This window comes from Oncorhynchus keta, chromosome 35 (genome assembly GCF_023373465.1).
Source record: "Oncorhynchus keta strain PuntledgeMale-10-30-2019 chromosome 35, Oket_V2, whole genome shotgun sequence".
NCBI classification, from domain to species: domain Eukaryota; kingdom Metazoa; phylum Chordata; class Actinopteri; order Salmoniformes; family Salmonidae; genus Oncorhynchus; species Oncorhynchus keta.
The window spans coordinates 35,805,196-35,822,473 of NC_068455.1; the positions used below are offsets into that span (position 1 = coordinate 35,805,196).

The 17,278-nt window shown below is 59.1% G+C and overlaps 1 protein-coding gene across 3 annotated transcripts in view; it reads left to right on the top strand.

The window, feature by feature from the left end:
- Positions 1 to 17,278, top strand: part of LOC118368440 (AT-rich interactive domain-containing protein 1B-like) — a 236,493-nt gene that overhangs the window by 156,932 nt on the left and 62,283 nt on the right. For all 3 annotated transcript variants that reach the window (XM_035752541.2, XM_035752544.2, XM_035752543.2), the window contains exon 5: positions 425 to 686. In XM_035752541.2, the coding sequence (XP_035608434.2) occupies positions 425 to 686 (262 nt within the window). The remainder of the gene's footprint in view (positions 1 to 424; positions 687 to 17,278) is intronic.

A 17,278-nucleotide genomic window follows, 5' to 3' on the forward strand; every position in this document is an offset into this window, starting at 1 on the left:
CCATCAGAACAGCCTCGTCGGGGCATGGGCTCTACAAGCGTTCCACGGGGATGCTGGCCCAACTTGGCAACAAACCGGTGCGCCTGGCACCTACTACCATACCCCGTTCAAAGGCACTTAAATCTTTTGTCTCCCTCTGAATGGCACACATACACAATCCATGTCTCAATTGCCTCAAAAATCCTCCTTTAACCTGTCTCCCCTTCATCTACACTGATTGAAGTGGATTTAACAGGTGACATCAAGAATGGGTCATAGCTGTCACCTGGATTCACCTGGTCAGTCTGTGTCATGGAAAGAAGCAGGTGTCTTTAATGTTTTGTACACGCAGTGTATATCATAGACAGGGTTTGGACAAAATACATCACAGCATTGAATAAGATTTGCTCGTCATTGTACTCACCTACCATCTCCTCTGTTCCAGGACCTGTCTGGTGCCATAGACGACCTCCCTACAGGGACAGACGCTGGTCACAGTTCAGCCGTCAGTGCTACAGGCTCCACCAGTAGCCAGGGGGAGCAGAGTAACCCGTCCCAGTCACCCTTCTCACCCCACGCATCACCCCACCTGTCTGGCCGAGGCAGCGGCCCATCGCCCTCTCCTGTTGGCTCCCCCGTGGGCTCCAACCAATCACGCTCCGGCTCTGGCCCAATCTCCCCAGTTAGCGGCCCAACCACAGCACAAGGTAAGCCTACAGGGTTACTAAGGCAAATCATTTCACAAAAAGCATCCCTGAACATCATACCGTCTGTTCAAATATCCTGTTCAGGTATGATGACACCCTGCAGGAAATTGACCAGAATAATGATGTTCTTTAGAAGTGGCCATTTCAAGCTGACCCATTTAGCTGATCAATCTAGTTGTCCCCTTTCTATTGGAAATCATTTGTCATTTATCTTCATTTTGAAAAACATTTTAGATGCACAGATACAGATGGTTGCTGTTGGCCTCTGTGTTCTTCCTTTCAAAACAGGCCTCCAAAATAAGACAATAGCAGATGGCTGTGTCCCCCTAGAGGAATAGCAGAGCTTTAGTTTAGATAAACAGTGAGGTAAAGACTGGGAGTGTGTTGGACATGCCTTGGACAGGCCAGAGTGACACAAGGCTATGAGATGTGGACGTGACCCTGTCTGCCTGCCCTCCCCACCCCTCCTCGTCTAACCACAGCCTCCGCTGCTCTTCCTGATTGAGGCCTGACCGGCACGTCTGCGGCTCTCAGGCCTGTCAATCACGCTGACGAGGCGGGACAAATGCTTGAGCTCCTGAGGCAGGCGGGTTGTTCCGGGCGGACTGAGCTTGTGCAGGAGTGATTGACACTAATGAAAAAGCAGGACAGCCGCTCCCGAGGCGGACGGCAGGAAATGCTGAGAAATCCGGAGTGAGATGGCGAGACGGGAGGTGGATCTCATCGGAGGGACAGGTGTGATTAATATAGTATCAATAAATATTCTCCCATCATGCGAAAACACATCCTCATAGAGACAGGATCTTAGTCTGCTAACAGCTGCTCGGGTTTACCTATTGTAGCTCATAATAATGGCCGGAACGGAGCAAATGGAATGCTATCAAACACCTGGAAACCATGTGTCTGATACCACTGATTCCGCTACAGTCATTACCACAAGCCTGTTCTCCCCAATTAAGGTCTCACCAACCTCTTGTGGTTTATACTATCACTTCTAATGAGAAATACCAGCACCAGGCATAATACTGTGTATGCGAGGGAGAAACACTGAGTACTAATGTTGTTGTGATATGAAGAATTGATGACTTTCTCCTTCTGAGCAGGTCCTAGTTGTGTGATTTATCTTACCTGCAACCTGCCTCCTTTCTAAACATACCAATAAAAGACATCTGCCTCTGTGCAGAATGTGGCTGACTGGCTGTCCCTAGCCCTCGAGTTCAAGGGTCAATCTTCCATAACAGTGACCTGGAGGCGCAGAGTAGCATGGTCCAGTCTGTGGAATTGTCACTGGTCAGGTCTGCTCTACTGCACGCCACTGCGCTTTGACCGTGATGTGACCGGGGCTGTGGTTTATCGCCCTCAGACGGCGGCTGTCAGGTCTGCCTCGCTTACCGGGACAATGCACATGTCACACGGCCGAGCGCTCACGGGACACTTGTCACCCCTGACAATGGTCAGAGAGGAGAGCAATTTCACAGTGTCAGCCTTTCATCTGTCTGTCACACACACTATATACACCTTCACACACACTCATTAACACACACACTGACTGACAGTGCACATGCAGCGCACACCAGATAAATGCACATGCTCCCACAAACACACTTACACAGGCAATATGCATGCACACAGACGCTGCACATTAATTTTGCACGGACACACACTATCATCTCAGTGATAGACAGTACAGACAGAGAATGGTGTGTACGCCGCCTTAGAGACAATCACGCCTACAGAAGGACATATTGATCTTGGAGTCGTAGAAAGCCTCTGGTTCCCCTGGCGTCCCGCTTTTCATTTCCTCTCTCTCTTTCTCTCTTTCTCTCCCTTTCTCTCTCTCTCTCTCTCTCTCTCTCTCTCTCTCTCTCTCTCTCTCTCTCTCTCTCTCTCTCTCCCCGCCCCTGCAGTTTCTCAGTCTCCGTGAAGCAAAATAGAATAGACTGTAAAATGATCTTGGGTTTCCTGACATTTGGATTCTCCTCGAGCCAGGAGGAGGCACACACAGCAAATTGATTTTCCTGTTGCGCTAGATTTGTGACAGTCATAGCAGAAATCACATTGCTCAGCACCAATGTCTCTAAACCAATTCGGAGCACCCCGCATTTTTCGGCTTCGGGGGACGCAAACGGCATTACTCTCATCTGTATGCCAGGCGGAATGGGATGCGCGTTGAGGAAATCCATCAGTCGCTCTGAGCGCACTCAGTACACTGTGAAGGATGAGGAGAAGGAGAGACTTTGGGGCTTTGCGAGACACCCAGCGTCTCGTCACTGAACGATATCTCTGCATCTCTGACCACTGCTGGTTATCAAAGCCTCTCTCTCTCTCTCTCTCTCTCTCACAGTCTCTAGTCCAACATCGCAGTAGGGATGTAACTAGTGATCCCTCATCCCCTCTCTCTATGATTCTCTTCACTTTGATGCTTGTATGTTCTGTTGTTCAGGGGTGTTGACAGACAGTGTGTCCACCCCATTGACAGACAGTCTTAGGGCGACACAGCCTTTCTCCTTGTTGTCTCTCTGATCACCATGGTGATGTAACCCTGTGTGTGTACGGGCCTCAGGGACCAACTGATGAAACTGCCCTTTGACCTCTAAGACTGTACAGTGCAATGCAGGAAATCTTTAACTTGGATTTGAAAAAGGCATCGTAAGTTTGTAATTTCCACTTTTAAATTTAGACTTGATTTTCCCTTACGAAAAATGTATCAACCCCTACAAAATGTCCACTATTTTCCTGCTATCGCAAACTAGCTCAAATTAACAAACTTCATCTGTAGTAGGAGAGTGACATTCTTTTAGGGATATTTGTGTGTGTGTGATGGTGTTTTTGTCACATACGACAGATACAGGGTCAGCCATAGTAGTACGTCGCCCCTGGAGCAAATGCTGGTTAAGTGCCTTGTTCAAGGACACACCGACAGATTCTTTGACCTTGTGGGCTCGGTGATTCAAACCTGCAACCTTTTGATTACCGGCCCAAAGCTCAAACCACTAGGCTTTCTGCCACCTTAGTAAGTGTGTGGTTGTATATGAAAGCTGCAGAAGATCCACTCACTGTTGTATTACTACTAATGGACTCAGACGACATCCTCACTCCCTGATGACCCAACACTGCCACTGCTTGAGCTGCCCGCCTTACAAAATCAAACGCCTTTCTCTTATTCTCCTCCAAGGTCCATCAAGGTCCATCTAGCATAGCCACATCCCCACTCAATCCCTCTCCTCCCCCAGCCTCCCCACCCAGCCCTCCTCCTCTCCGCAGCCCTCCTCCTCTCTCCAGCCCTCCTCCTCTCCGCAGCCCTCCTCTCCCCAGCCCTGCTCCTCTCTCCAGCCCTACTCCTCTCCTCTGCCCTACTCCTCTCCCCACCCCCCCTCCTCTCCCCAGCCCTCCTCCTCTCCCCAGCCCTACTCCTCTCCCCAGCCCTGCTCCTCTCCCCAGCCCTGCTCCTCTCTCCAGCCCTACTCCTCTCCCCTGCCCTACTCCTCTCCCCAGCCCTCGTCCTCTCCCCAGCCCTACTCCTCTCCCCACCCCTGCTCCTCTCCCCACCCCTACTCCTCTCCCCACCCCTGCTCCTCTCCCCAGCCCTGCTCCTCTCTCCAGCCCTACTCCTCTCCCCTGCCCTACTCCTCTCCCCTGCCCTACTCCTCTCCCCAGCCCTCCTCCTCTCCCCAGCCCTACTCCTCTCCCCAGCCCTGCTCCTCTCTCCAGCCCTACTCCTCTCCCCTGCCCTACTCCTCTCCCCTGCCCTACTCCTCTCCCCTGCCCTACTCCTCTCCCCAGCCCTCCTCCTCTCCCCAGCCCTACTCCTCTCCCCAGCCCTCCTCCTCTCCCCAGCCCTACTCCTCTCCCCAGCCCTGCTCCTCTCTCCAGCCCTACTCCTCTCCCCTGCCCTACTCCTCTCCCCTGCCCTACTCCTCTCCCCAGCCCTCCTCCTCTCCCCAGTCCTCGTCATCTCCCCAGCCCTCCTCCTCTCCCCAGCCCTCCTTCTCTCCCCAGTCCTCGTCATCTCCCCAGCCCTCCTCCTCTCTGCAGCCCTACTCCTCTCCCCAGCCCTCCTCCTCTCCCCAGCCCTCCTCCTCTCCCCAGACCTCGTCATCTCCCCAGCCCTCCTCCTCACCCCAGCCGTCCTCCTCTCCCCAGTCCTCGTCATCTCCCCAGCCCTCCTCCTCTCCCCAGCCCTCCTCCTCTCCCCAGTCCTCGTCATACCCCAGCCCTACTCCTCTCCCCAGCCCTCCTCCTCTCCCCCAGTCCTCGTCATCTCCCCAGCCCTCGTCCTCTCCCCAGCCCTCGTCCTCTCCCCAGTCCTCGTCATCTCCCCAGCCCTCCTCCTCTCCCCAGTCCTCATCATCTCCCCAGTCCTCATCATCTCCCCAGCCCTACTCCTCTCCCCAGCCCTTGTTCTTTCCCCAGCCCCTCTCCTCTCCCCAGCCCTCCTCCTCTCCCCAGTCCTCGTCACCTCCCCAGCCCTCGTCCTCTCCCCTGCCCTCGTCCTCTCCCCTGCCCTCCTCCTCTCCCCAGTCCTCGTCATCTCCCCAGCCCTCCTCCTCTCCCCAGCCCTCCTCCTCTCCCCAGCCCTCGTCATCTCCCCAGCCCTACTCCTCTCCCCAGCCCTCGTCCTCTCCCCAGCACCTCTCCTCTCCCCAGCCCTTCTCTCCCCAGTCCTCGTCATCTCCCCAGCCCTCGTCCTCTCCCCAGCCCTCCTCCTCTCCCCAGCCCTCCTCCTCTCCTCAGCCCTCGTCCTCTCCCCAGCCCTCGTCATCTCCCCAGCCCTCCTCCTCTCCCCAGCCCTCGTCCTCTCCCCAGCCCTCGTCCTCTCCCCAGCCCTCGTCCTCTCCCCAGCCCTCGTCCTCTCCCCAGCCCTCCTCCTCTCCCCAGCCCTCGTCCTCTCCCCAGCCCTCGTCATCTCCCCAGCCCTCCTCCTCTCCCCAGCCCTCCTACTCTCCCCCAGCCCTCGTCCTCTCCCCAGCCCTCGTGCTCTCCCAGCCCTCGTCCTCTCCCCAGGCCATGTCCTCTCCCCAGCCCATGTCCTCTCCCCAGCCCATGTCCTCTCCCCAGCCCTCGTTCTCTCCCCAGCCCTCGTTCTCTCCCCAGCCCTCCTACTCTCCCCAGCCCTCGTCCTCTCCCCAGCCCTCCTCCTCTCCTCAGCCCTCGTCCTCTCCCCAGCCCTCGTCATCTCCCCAGCCCTCCTCCTCTCCCCAGCCCTCGTCCTCTCCTCAGCCCTCGTCCTCTCCCCAGCCCTCGTCCTCTCCCCAGCCCTCGTCCTCTCCCCAGCCCTCCTCCTCTCCCCAGCCCATGTCCTCTCCCCAGCCCATGTCCTCTCCCCTGCCCTACTCCTCTCCCCAGCCCTCCTCCTCTCCCCAGTCCTCGTCATCTCCCCAGCCCTCCTCCTCTCCCCAGCCCTCCTTCTCTCCCCAGTCCTCGTCATCTCCCCAGCCCTCCTCCTCTCTGCAGCCCTACTCCTCTCCCCAGCCCTCCTCCTCTCCCCAGCCCTCCTCCTCTCCCCAGTCCTCGTCATCTCCCCAGCCCTCCTCCTCTCCCCAGCCCTCCTCCTCTCCCCAGTCCTCGTCATCTCCCCAGCCCTCCTCCTCTCCCCAGCCCTCCTCCTCTCCCCAGTCCTCGTCATACCCCAGCCCTACTCCTCTCCCCAGCCCTCCTCCTCTCCCCAGTCCTCGTCATCTCCCCAGCCCTCGTCCTCTCCCCAGCCCTCATCCTCTCCCCAGCCCTCGTCCTCTCCCCAGCCCTCGTCCTCTCCCCCAGTCCTCGTCATCTCCCCAGCCCTCCTCCTCTCCCCAGCCCCCTCCTCTCCCCAGTCCTCATCATCTCCCCAGCCCTACTCCTCTCCCCAGCCCTTGTTCTTTCCCCAGCCCCTCTCCTCTCCCCAGCCCTCCTCCTCTCCCCAGTCCTCGTCACCTCCCCAGCCCTTGTCCTCTCCCCTGCCCTCGTCCCTCTCCCCTGCCCTCCTCCTCTCCCCAGTCCTCGTCATCTCCCCAGCCCTCCTCCTCTCCCCAGCCCTCCTCTCCTCTCCCCAGTCCTCGTCATCTCCCCAGTCCTACTCCTCTCCCCAGCCCTCGTCCTCTCCCCCAGCACCTCTCCTCTCCCCAGCCCTTCTCTCCCCAGTCCTCGTCATCTCCCCAGCCTCGTCCCTCTCCCCAGCCCTCCTCCTCTCCCCAGCCCTCCTCCTCTCCTCAGCCCTCGTCCTCTCCCCAGCCTCGTCATCTCCCCAGCCCTCCTCCTCTCCCCAGCCCTCGTCCTCTCCCCAGCCCTCGTCCTCTCCCCAGCCCTCCTCCTCTCCCCAGCCTCGTCCTCTCCCCAGCCCTCCTCCTCTCCCCAGCCCTCGTCCTCTCCCCAGCCCTCGTCATCTCCCCAGCCCTCCTCCTCTCCCCAGCCCTCCTACTCTCCCCAGCCCTCGTCCTCTCCCCAGCCCTCGTGCTCTCCCAGCCCTCGTCCTCTCCCCAGGCCATGTCCTCTCCCCAGCCCATGTCCTCTCCCCAGCCCATGTCCTCTCCCCAGCCCATGTCCTCTCCCCAGCCCTCGTTCTCTCCCCAGCCCTCCTACTCTCCCCAGCCCTCGTCCTCTCCCCAGCCCTCCTCCTCTCCCCAGCCCTCGTCCTCTCCCCAGCCCTCGTCATCTCCCCAGCCCTCCTCCTCTCCCCAGCCCTCGTCCTCTCCTCAGCCCTCGTCCTCTCCCCAGCCCTCGTCCTCTCCCCAGCCCTCGTCCTCTCCCCAGCCCTCCTCCTCTCCCCAGCCCATGTCCTCTCCCCAGCCCATGTCCTCTCCCCAGCCCATGTCCTCTCCCCAGCCCATGTCCTCTCCCCAGCCCATGTCCTCTCCCCAGCCCATGTCCTCTCCCCAGCCCTCGTTCTCTCCCCAGCCCTCGTCCTCTCCCCAGCCCATGTCCTCTCCCCAGCCCATGTCCTCTCCCCAGCCCATGTCCTCTCCCCAGCCCTCGTTCTCTCCCCAGCCTCGTCCTCTCCCCAGCCCTCGTTCTCTCCCCAGCCCTCGTCCTCTCCCCAGCCCTCGTTCTCTCCCCAGCCCATGTCCTCTCCCCAGCCCTCGTTCTCTCCCCAGCCCTCGTCCTCTCCCCAGCCCTCGTTCTCTCCCCAGCCCTCGTCCTCTCCCCAGCCCTCGTTCTCTCCCCAGCCCATGTCCTCTACCCAGCCCATGTCCTCTCCCCAGCCCATGTCCTCTCCCCAGCCCATGTCCTCTCCCCAGCCCATGTCCTCTCCCCAGCCCTCGTCCTCTCCCCAGCCCATGTCCTCTCCCCAGCCCATGTCCTCTCCCCAGCCCATGTCCTCTCCCCAGCCCATGTCCTCTCCCCAGCCCATGTCCTCTCCCCAGCCCTCGTTCTCTCCCCAGCCCTCGTCCTCTCCCCAGCCCTCGTTCTCTCCCCAGCCCTCGTCCTCTCCCCAGCCCTCGTTCTCTCCCCAGCCCATGTCCTCTCCCCAGCCCTCCTCCTCTCCCCAGCCCTCCTCCTCTCCTCAGCCCTCGTCCTCTCCCCAGCCCTCGTCATCTCCCCAGCCCTCCTCCTCTCCCCAGCCCTCGTCCTCTCCCCAGCCCTCGTCCTCTCCCCAGCCCTCCTCCTCTCCCCAGCCTCGTCCTCTCCCCAGCCCTCGTCATCTCCCCAGCCCTCGTCATCTCCCCAGCCCTCCTCCTCTCCCCAGCCCTCGTCCTCTCCCCAGCCCTCGTGCTCTCCCAGCCCTCGTCCTCTCCCCAGGCCATGTCCTCTCCACAGCCCATGTCCTCTCCCCAGCCCATGTCCTCTCCCCAGCCCTCGTTCTCTCCCCAGCCCTCCTACTCTCCCCAGCCCTCGTCCTCTCCCCAGCCCTCCTCCTCTCCTCAGCCCTCGTCCTCTCCCCAGCCCTCGTCATCTCCCCAGCCCTCCTCCTCTCCCCAGCCCTCGTCCTCTCCTCAGCCCTCGTCCTCTCCCCAGCCCTCGTCCTCTCCCCAGCCCTCGTCCTCTCCCCAGCCCTCCTCCTCTCCCCAGCCCATGTCCTCTCCCCAGCCCATGTCCTCTCCCCAGCCCATGTCCTCTCCCCAGCCCATGTCCTCTCCCCAGCCCTCGTTCTCTCCCCAGCCCATGTCCTCTCCCCAGCCCATGTCCTCTCCCCAGCCCATGTCCTCTCCCCAGCCCATGTCCTCTCCCCAGCCCTCGTTCTCTCCCCAGCCCTCGTCCTCTCCCCAGCCCTCGTTCTCTCCCCAGCCCTCGTCCTCTCCCCAGCCCTCGTTCTCTCCCCAGCCCATGTCCTCTCCCAGCCCTCGTTCTCTCCCCAGCCCTCGTCCTCTCCCCAGCCCTCGTTCTCTCCCCAGCCCTCGTCCTCTCCCCAGCCCTCGTTCTCTCCCCAGCCCATGTCCTCTACCCAGCCCATGTCCTCTCCCCAGCCCTCGTCCTCTCCCCAGCCCTCGTTCTCTCCCCAGCCCATGTCCTCTCCCCAGCCCATGTCCTCTCCCCAGCCCATGTCCTCTCCCCAGCCCATGTCCTCTCCCCAGCCCTCGTTCTCTCCCCAGCCCTCGTCCTCTCCCCAGCCCTCGTTCTCTCCCCAGCCCTCGTCCTCTCCCCAGCCCTCGTTCTCTCCCCAGCCCATGTCCTCTCCCCAGCCCTCGTTCTCTCCCCAGCCCTCGTCCTCTCCCCAGCCCTCGTTCTCTCCCCAGCCCTCGTCCTCTCCCCAGCCCTCGTTCTCTCCCCAGCCCATGTCCTCTACCCAGCCCTCGTCCTCTCCCCAGCCCTCGTCCTCTCCCCAGCCCTCGTTCTCTCCCCAGCCCATGTCCTCTCCCCAGCCCTCGTCCTCTCCCCAGCCCTCGTTCTCTCCCCAGCCCATGTCCTCTACCCAGCCCTCGTCCTCTACCCAGCCCTCGTCCTCTACCCAGCCCTCGTCCTCTACCCAGCCCTCGTCCTCTCCCCAGCCCTCGTTCTCCCCAGCCCTCGTCCTCTCCCCAGCCCTCGTCCTCTACCCAGCCCTCTTCCTCTACCCAGCCCTCGTCCTCTACCCAGCCCTCGTCCTCTCCCCAGCCCTCGTCCTCTACCCAGCCCCCTCAGTCCTCTACCCAGCAGCCCTCGTCCTCTACCCAGCCTCGTCCTCTCCCCAGCCCTCGTTCTCTCTCCCAGCCCTCGTCCTCTCCCCAGCCCTCGTCCTCTACCCAGCCCTCGTCCTCTCCCCAGCCCTCGTCCTCTACCCAGCCCTCGTCCTCTCCCCAGCCCTCGTTCTCTCCCCAGCCCTCGTTCTCTCCCCAGCCCTCGTCCTCTCCCCAGCCCTCGTCCTCTCCCCAGCCCTCGTCCTCTCCCCAGCCCTCGTTCTCTCCCCAGCCCTCGTTCTCTCCCCAGCCCTCGTCCTCTCCCCAGCCCTCGTCCTCTCCCCAGCCCTCGTCCTCTCCCCAGCCCTCCTCCTCTCCCCAGCCCATGTCCTCTCCCCAGCCCTCGTCCTCTACCCAGCCCTCGTCCTCTCCCCAGCCCTCGTTCTCTCCCCAGCCCTCGTCCTCTCCCCAGCCCTCCTCCTCTCCCCAGCCCATGTCCTCTCCCCAGCCCTCCTCCTCTCCCCAGCCCTCGTCCTCTCCCCAGCCCTCGTTCTCTCCCCAGCCCATGTCCTCTCCCCAGCCCATGTCCTCTCCCCAGCCCTCGTCCTCTCCCCAGCCCTCGTCCTCTCCCCAGCCCTCGTCCTCTCCCCAGCCCTCGTCCTCTCCCCAGCCCTCGTTCTCTCCCCAGCCCTCGTCCTCTCCCCAGCCCTCGTCCTCTCCCCAGCCCTCGTTCTCTCCCCAGCCCATGTCCTCTACCCAGCCCTCGTCCTCTCCCCAGCCCTCGTTCTCTCCCCAGCCCTCGTCCTCTCCCCAGCCCTCGTCCTCTCCCCAGCCCTCGTCCTCTCCCCAGCCCTCGTCCTCTCCCCAGCCCTCGTCCTCTACCCAGCCCTCGTCCTCTACCCAGCCCTCGTCCTCTACCCAGCCCTCGTCCTCTCCCCAGCCCTCGTTCTCTCCCCAGCCCTCGTCCTCTCCCCAGCCCTCGTCCTCTCCCCAGCCCTCGTCCTCTCCCCAGCCCTCGTCCTCTACCCAGCCCTCGTCCTCTCCCCAGCCCTCGTTCTCTCCCCAGCCCTCGTTCTCTCCCCAGCCCTCGTCCTCTCCCCAGCCCTCGTCCTCTACCCAGCCCTCGTCCTCTCCCCAGCCCTCGTCCTCTCCCCAGCCCTCGTCCTCTACCCAGCCCTCGTCCTCTACCCAGCCCTCGTCCTCTACCCAGCCCTCGTCCTCTCCCCAGCCCTCGTCCTCTCCCCAGCCCTCGTCCTCTCCCCAGCCCTCGTCCTCTACCCAGCCCTCGTCCTCTACCCAGCCCTCGTCCTCTACCCAGCCCTCGTCCTCTCCCCAGCCCTCGTTCTCTCCCCAGCCCTCGTTCTCTCCCCAGCCCTCGTCCTCTCCCCAGCCCTCGTCCTCTCCCCAGCCCTCGTCCTCTCCCCAGCCCTCGTTCTCTCCCCAGCCCTCGTCCTCTCCCCAGCCCTCGTCCTCTCCCCAGCCCTCGTCCTCTCCCCAGCCCTCGTCCTCTCCCCAGCCCTCGTCCTCTCCCCAGCCCTCGTCCTCTACCCAGCCCTCGTTCTCTCCCCAGCCCTTGTCCTCTCCCCAGCCCTCCTTACTCTCCCCAGCCCTCGTCCTCTCCCCAGCCCTCGTCCTCTCCCCAGCCCTCGTTCTCTCCCCAGCCCTCGTTCTCTCCCCAGCCCTCGTCCTCTACCCAGCCCTCGTTCTCTCCCCAGCCCTCGTCCTCTCCCCAGCCCTCCTACTCTCCCCAGCCCTCGTCCTCTCCCCAGCCCTCGTCCTCTCCCCAGCCCTCCTACTCTCCCCAGCCCTCGTCCTCTCCCCAGCCCTCGTCCTCTCCCCAGCCCTCCTCCTCTCCCCAGCCCATGTCCTCTCCCCAGCCCTCGTCCTCTCCCCAGCCCTCCTACTCTCCCCAGCCCTCGTCCTCTCCCCAGCCCTCGTCCTCTCCCCAGCCCTCCTACTCTCCCCAGCCTCGTCCTCTCCCCAGCCCTCGTCCTCTCCCCAGCCCTCCTCCTCTCCCCAGCCCTCGTCCTCTCCCCAGCCCTCGTCCTCTCCCCAGCCCTCCTACTCTCCCCAGCCCTCGTCCTCTCCCCAGCCCTCGTCCTCTCCCCAGCCCTCCTACTCTCCCCAGCCCTCCTACTCTCCCCAGCCCTCCTACTCTCCCCAGCCCTCGTCCTCTCCCCAGCCCTCGTCCTCTCCCCAGCCCTCCTACTCTCCCCAGCCCTCCTACTCTCCCCAGCCCTCCTACTCTCCCCAGCCCTCTTCCTCTCCCCAGCCCTCCTACTCTCCCCAGCCCTCGTCCTCTCCCCAGCCCTCGTCCTCTCCCCAGCCCTCCTCCTCTCCCCAGCCCTCGTCCTCTCCCCAGCCCTCGTCCTCTCCCCAGCCGTCCTACTCTCCCCAGCCCATGTCCTCTCCCCAGCCCTCGTCCTCTCCCCAGCCCTCCTACTCTCCCCAGCCCTCGTCCTCTCCCCAGCCCTCGTCCTCTCCCCAGCCCTCCTACTCTCCCCAGCCCTCGTCCTCTCCCCAGCCCTCGTCCTCTCCCCAGCCCTCCTCCTCTCCCCAGCCCTCGTCCTCTCCCCAGCCCTCGTCCTCTCCCCAGCCCTCGTCCTCTCCCCAGCCCTCGTCCTCTCCCCAGCCCTCGTCCTCTCCCCAGCCCTCGTCCTCTCCCCAGCCCTCGTCCTCTCCCCAGCCCATGTCCTCTCCCCAGCCCTCGTCCTCTCCCCAGCCCTCGTCCTCTCCCCAGCCCTCGTCCTCTCCCCAGCCCTCGTCCTCTCCCCAGCCCTCGTCCTCTCCCCAGCCCTCGTCCTCTCCCCAGCCCTCGTCCTCTCCCCAGCCCTCGTCCTCTCCCCAGCCCTCGTCCTCTCCCCAGCCCTCGTCCTCTCCCCAGCCCTCCTCCTCTCCCCAGCCCTCGTCCTCTCCCCAGCCCTCGTCCTCTCCCCAGCCCTCGTCCTCTCCCCAGCCCTCGTCCTCTCCCCAGCCCTTGTCCTCTCCCCAGCCCTCGTCCTCTCCCCAGCCCTCGTCCTCTCCCCAGCCCATGTCCTCTCCCCAGCCCTCGTCCTCTCCCCAGCCCTCGTCCTCTCCCCAGCCCTCGTTCTCTCCCCAGCCCTCCTCCACTGCCTCATTTTCTTCTAAAGATGTGATTGAAGCTTTCTGACGAGCGCTTGCTTTGGAGAGTAAGCTGTTTATCTGTGCCCGCTTCAAGTGCTTCCAGGGCTAGAGGAGCTTCCGAAAGGTCAGGGCGAGTCACGGCGTGAGAGAGAGCATCTTCGGATGGAGGGTGAGGGAGGAGGACACACACACACTGCCCCTTTCTCCTCCTCTCAGTCTTCCTCCAGTGCTCCACTAGCCAGCCACATTAGCTTTAATCATAACGCATGTGGACTTAGGGTAGGGGGTGTATCTATGGTAATTAAGATGTTGCAGCAAACACAGCTGATAGACTGGGTTCTGTGAGGTCTGGAAAGATCAAAAATAAATAATTTAACCAATGGGAGATGCAACGGAGCATCTATGTTGGCTTAATCACTCATAGCCAAGGCGTAGTCCTATTGTGATACAGTACAAGGAACAAACCAAAAAATGCAGACGCAAAACATTGCTCTAGACATATGCTACGGCTATTAGATGTGAAAGTTATCCCAGATCCCTTCGTTTTAGTTGGAGTGTGGCGCAGCATTAGTGAATGTACATCCAGTGGTAGTTCCAATGGTCAGTCCCTCAGTGGCTGTGTGTGTGGAACACTGCCTCTGGCCGTCCCTCTGTCCCCTCCTGAGCCAGAACAGCACTGGAGCATACTTCCCACTGAGTCCCCCTCTTCCTGTCCTATGCCTTCTTCTTTCTCCCTCCCTCCTTTCCTCTCTCTCTCTCCATTTCTCCACACCCCTCTGGTCTGGAGCTTGGCCTCCTGCTGGTTGGTACAGTACAAAGTGAAACTGCTCTAGGATAGCCTGCCTGTTAAAAGGAGAATCAAAATGCTAGCTTGCTGTATCGGCCTTTTAGAGAAATCCCGTTCTGCGCTGGGCTGGCTGGCTGAGTGGAACCTGGAGAGGTGTGCACAATTATTTTCCTGCAGCAGGCAGCATGGTACACTGGCTGGCTGTTCTGGCGCTGCCCCCCCCCCTCTCTCTCTGTCTCGCTTTTACCTTAAGCTGCACTTTTCCTCCTCCTTGCCGTACCTCCCCCAGCCCAGCTCAGCGCTAGCTTAGTAATGGGGTCCATGGGAGAGCGCTTTCCCACCCCAGCACTTTCCCCCGCCTCCTATAGGGAGCGGTAACTCACATTTGATGGTAGCCCCAGGTTGGAAAATCATTGACTTATGCTCATTGAGACCTAAACCACAATTATTGCCACCCGCTGTTTACGGCTTACAGACCCCAAAGACACACTAGCATTACCTACCTGTGTGTGTGTGTGTGTGTGTGTGTGTGTGTGTGTGTGTGTGTGTGTGTGTGTGTGTGTGTGTGTGTGTGTGTGTGTGTGTGTGTGTGTGTGTGTGTGTGTGTGTGTGTGTGTGTGTGTGTGTGTGTGCCTGCAGGGTGTATTCTACCAACCTGGGGGGCTACTGAACAAGCCCTTCTCCCTCATTCTCCTGTCAGTCCAGTAGCACTCAGTGCTATTAATGAACTTACTCAGAACGGCTTCTGTTCATCCAACTGTGTGTGTGTTTGTGCGCACCTCCCTTTCATCATCAAATGCAGTACTCAGTGGGTCTGAGCTGACGGTGAATCTGCATGGGATGCGCCACGCACTCAGAGGCTTAATATTGGTAACCCTGAACAACAGAGAGGAATATGGCCACAAGTACCTGTGTGTGTCTTTGAACTCAGTTCAGTGGCATTTACGTTTCAAACTCTTCAAAAAAAAGCTTCAAAGAAGAAACCTCTCTTCAAAGGGATTTGCGTTGCCCTAACAATCCTTGCCGAGGAATATGTGAAAGTTTATTGGGTTTTAGTGGTAGCATTATCTAAAAATGCATGAACTCCATTGCTTTTGGCCTTTCACTTTCTATCGTGGGAAATGTTGTTCTTGTTAAACATTTCAAAATGGAAATTACAATAATTTTTTATTTTACTCCTGAACCACTTCAAAGACACTTGGCTCTCATTTGTAGATATCTTATTCTCCTTCCTCTTCACAAGCAGTGGTGGGTTTTCAAACACGCAGTTACTTCCTCTCTAACTTCTGCAGTGAGATAATGCAGCATACTGTGCCCATATACTCTTAGTTCATCCACAAACTTCGTTATGCTTTAAATTTACACTGTGTGTGTACATGTGCGTGCGTGTACGTGTGCGTGTGTATACGTGTGTGCTCCCGTGGATGCTCCTGACCTGTGGGTAACAGCTAGGTCCTAGGTGAGAGTGATAGTGAGGTGTAAATTACTCCTGATGCTGTTTGAGAGAGAAGGGGAGAAGGAGAGGGAGAAGGATAGCAAGCCAGCCATTGTGCTCCGCCTGAGTGACAGAACTTTTAATTGTGTTCTGGAGCACCTGTGGATGCCCCCCCCCCAACACATTCCCTTTCCTTGTGCCAGTAATAATACAGAATCACTCCTGTTGTGGAAAAAAGCCTCCAACAGTCACGTCTTTCAAGCTACCCTCCACATGCTATAGTCACTTTCGGTTAGCACAAGCAGACATGTGAACAAACACCCTAATGTTGCCAGTCATTGGTAATAAAGATGCTGTGTTGGAGAGGCAGAGGGTTGGGGGATTAAGGTAAAGCCTGCTGACATTTAAACCTGCTTCTCTCTGCAACGGAGGCAGCTCTGAGGCAGGAGGCTGAGGAGAAAAGCCTCCTGATCGTTGAATTATTAATCAGACTCGGTCTTACACGTGCTGCCAGGCCTTCTGGACTGTCTGTTTGTTTTATTCTCAGATGATTATTCAATGGAGCTCATTAAAAATGAAGGTGGAGGAGAGGAGAAGAGAGGAAAGGAGTGGAGAGGAGAGGAGAGGAGAGGAGAGGGAGAGGGGAGAGGAGGGGAGGAGAGGAGAGGAGAGGAGAGGAGGGGAGAGGAGAGGAGAGGGAGGAGAGGAGGAGAGGAGAGGAGAGGAGAGGAGAGGAGAGGAGAGGAGAGGAAGTGATTTCTGGTACTGAATTCCATTCGTCTTGCCCTCTTCTACTTTCTATCCTTTTCCTCAGATATTCTACTTATCTCCCTACTGTACTCTCCCCTCCTCCTCCCTCTTTCCTCTCACCTCTTGTCTTTTTCCTCCCCTCCATAGGCTGTTGTCTCCCCCTCCTCTCTCTCTCTCTCTCTCTCTCTCTCTCTCTCTCTCTCTCTCTCTCTCTCTCTCTCTCTCTCTCATCTACATAGGAATGAAGAGAGTGCAGTGGAGGATAGAGGGTGCTACTCACTATGCATGCCCTCACCCCCACTGCCATCCCACAGATACACACACCACCCTCCCACCCGCTCAAACATGATGTGACAACTGTAGCCCATTATAGCCCCCTCACCAACTGCAGCACGCCTGCCTAGCTGAGAGAGGAGATGGGCACGAGGGTAAAGGTGACCTTGCAGAGGGGGTGTTGTCACGGGTCACTGGGTCTGTAAACGTCTCTAATGTGCCCCCGATGCGACAACCAAAAATCCACCCTCCGAAAATATGTGCTGACACAAGGGCTGAGCCTGTCCACCCTGCTTTTCCCCATATTCCCCTAGCCCTCTGAGGACCGGGGACATGACTCTTCATGCCCCTCCTCTTAGTTTACCCCACGTCTCCCTCTGGCTGGCTGGTGTGTGTTCTGAGGCTCCCAGCCACTGGTGTGGTGGAGGCTGAAGAGAGTGATGTCCTTTTGTTATTGTAGTGTTAGTGCTGCATTGATGTTTCCCCTCCCCGGAACAGGGTGACACACTCGCTAATCGAACATTCTCTCTGCCAAGAGTTGCTGCTGGAGCAACTTGTGGTGGTGTGTGTGTGTGTGGGGGGGGGGTTTCTGTATCTCTGTGTATGTAAGTGTTAATGTGTGTATGTGTGGGCAGGCGGGTGGATGGAAATGTTGTTTATGCAGTTTATGCAAAGTAATTACGTTGACTTAATTGGGTTTGTTTTACGTGGAGTGTGTGCCACCTCCAGTCATGTATTTACCACTGTACACAGTGACCATCTCCTCTGTGCTCTATGTATCTCCCTCTCTCTCTCTTCACACGTACAGCACCGAGAACAGTGTGGGCTCCACATAGGGCGTCATGTACACTGAACAAAAATACAAACACATTTTATATTCAAATATAAACATGTAAATGTAAAGTGCTGGTGCTATTTTTCCAGGTCACAGAAATGTTCCATACACACAAAAAGCTTATGTCTCTCATATTCTGTGCACATATTTGTTTACACATATTTGGTGAACATTTCTTCTTTGCCAAGATAATCCATCCACCTGAAAGGTGTGGCATATCAAGAAGCTGATTAAACAGCGTGATCATTACACAGGTGCACCTTGCGCCGTGGACAATAAAAGGCCACTAAAGTGTGCAGTTTTGTCACACAACACAATGCAACAGAAGTTGAGGGAGCGTGTCATTGGCATGCTGACTGCAGGAATGTCCACGAGAGCGGTTGCCAGAGAATGAAA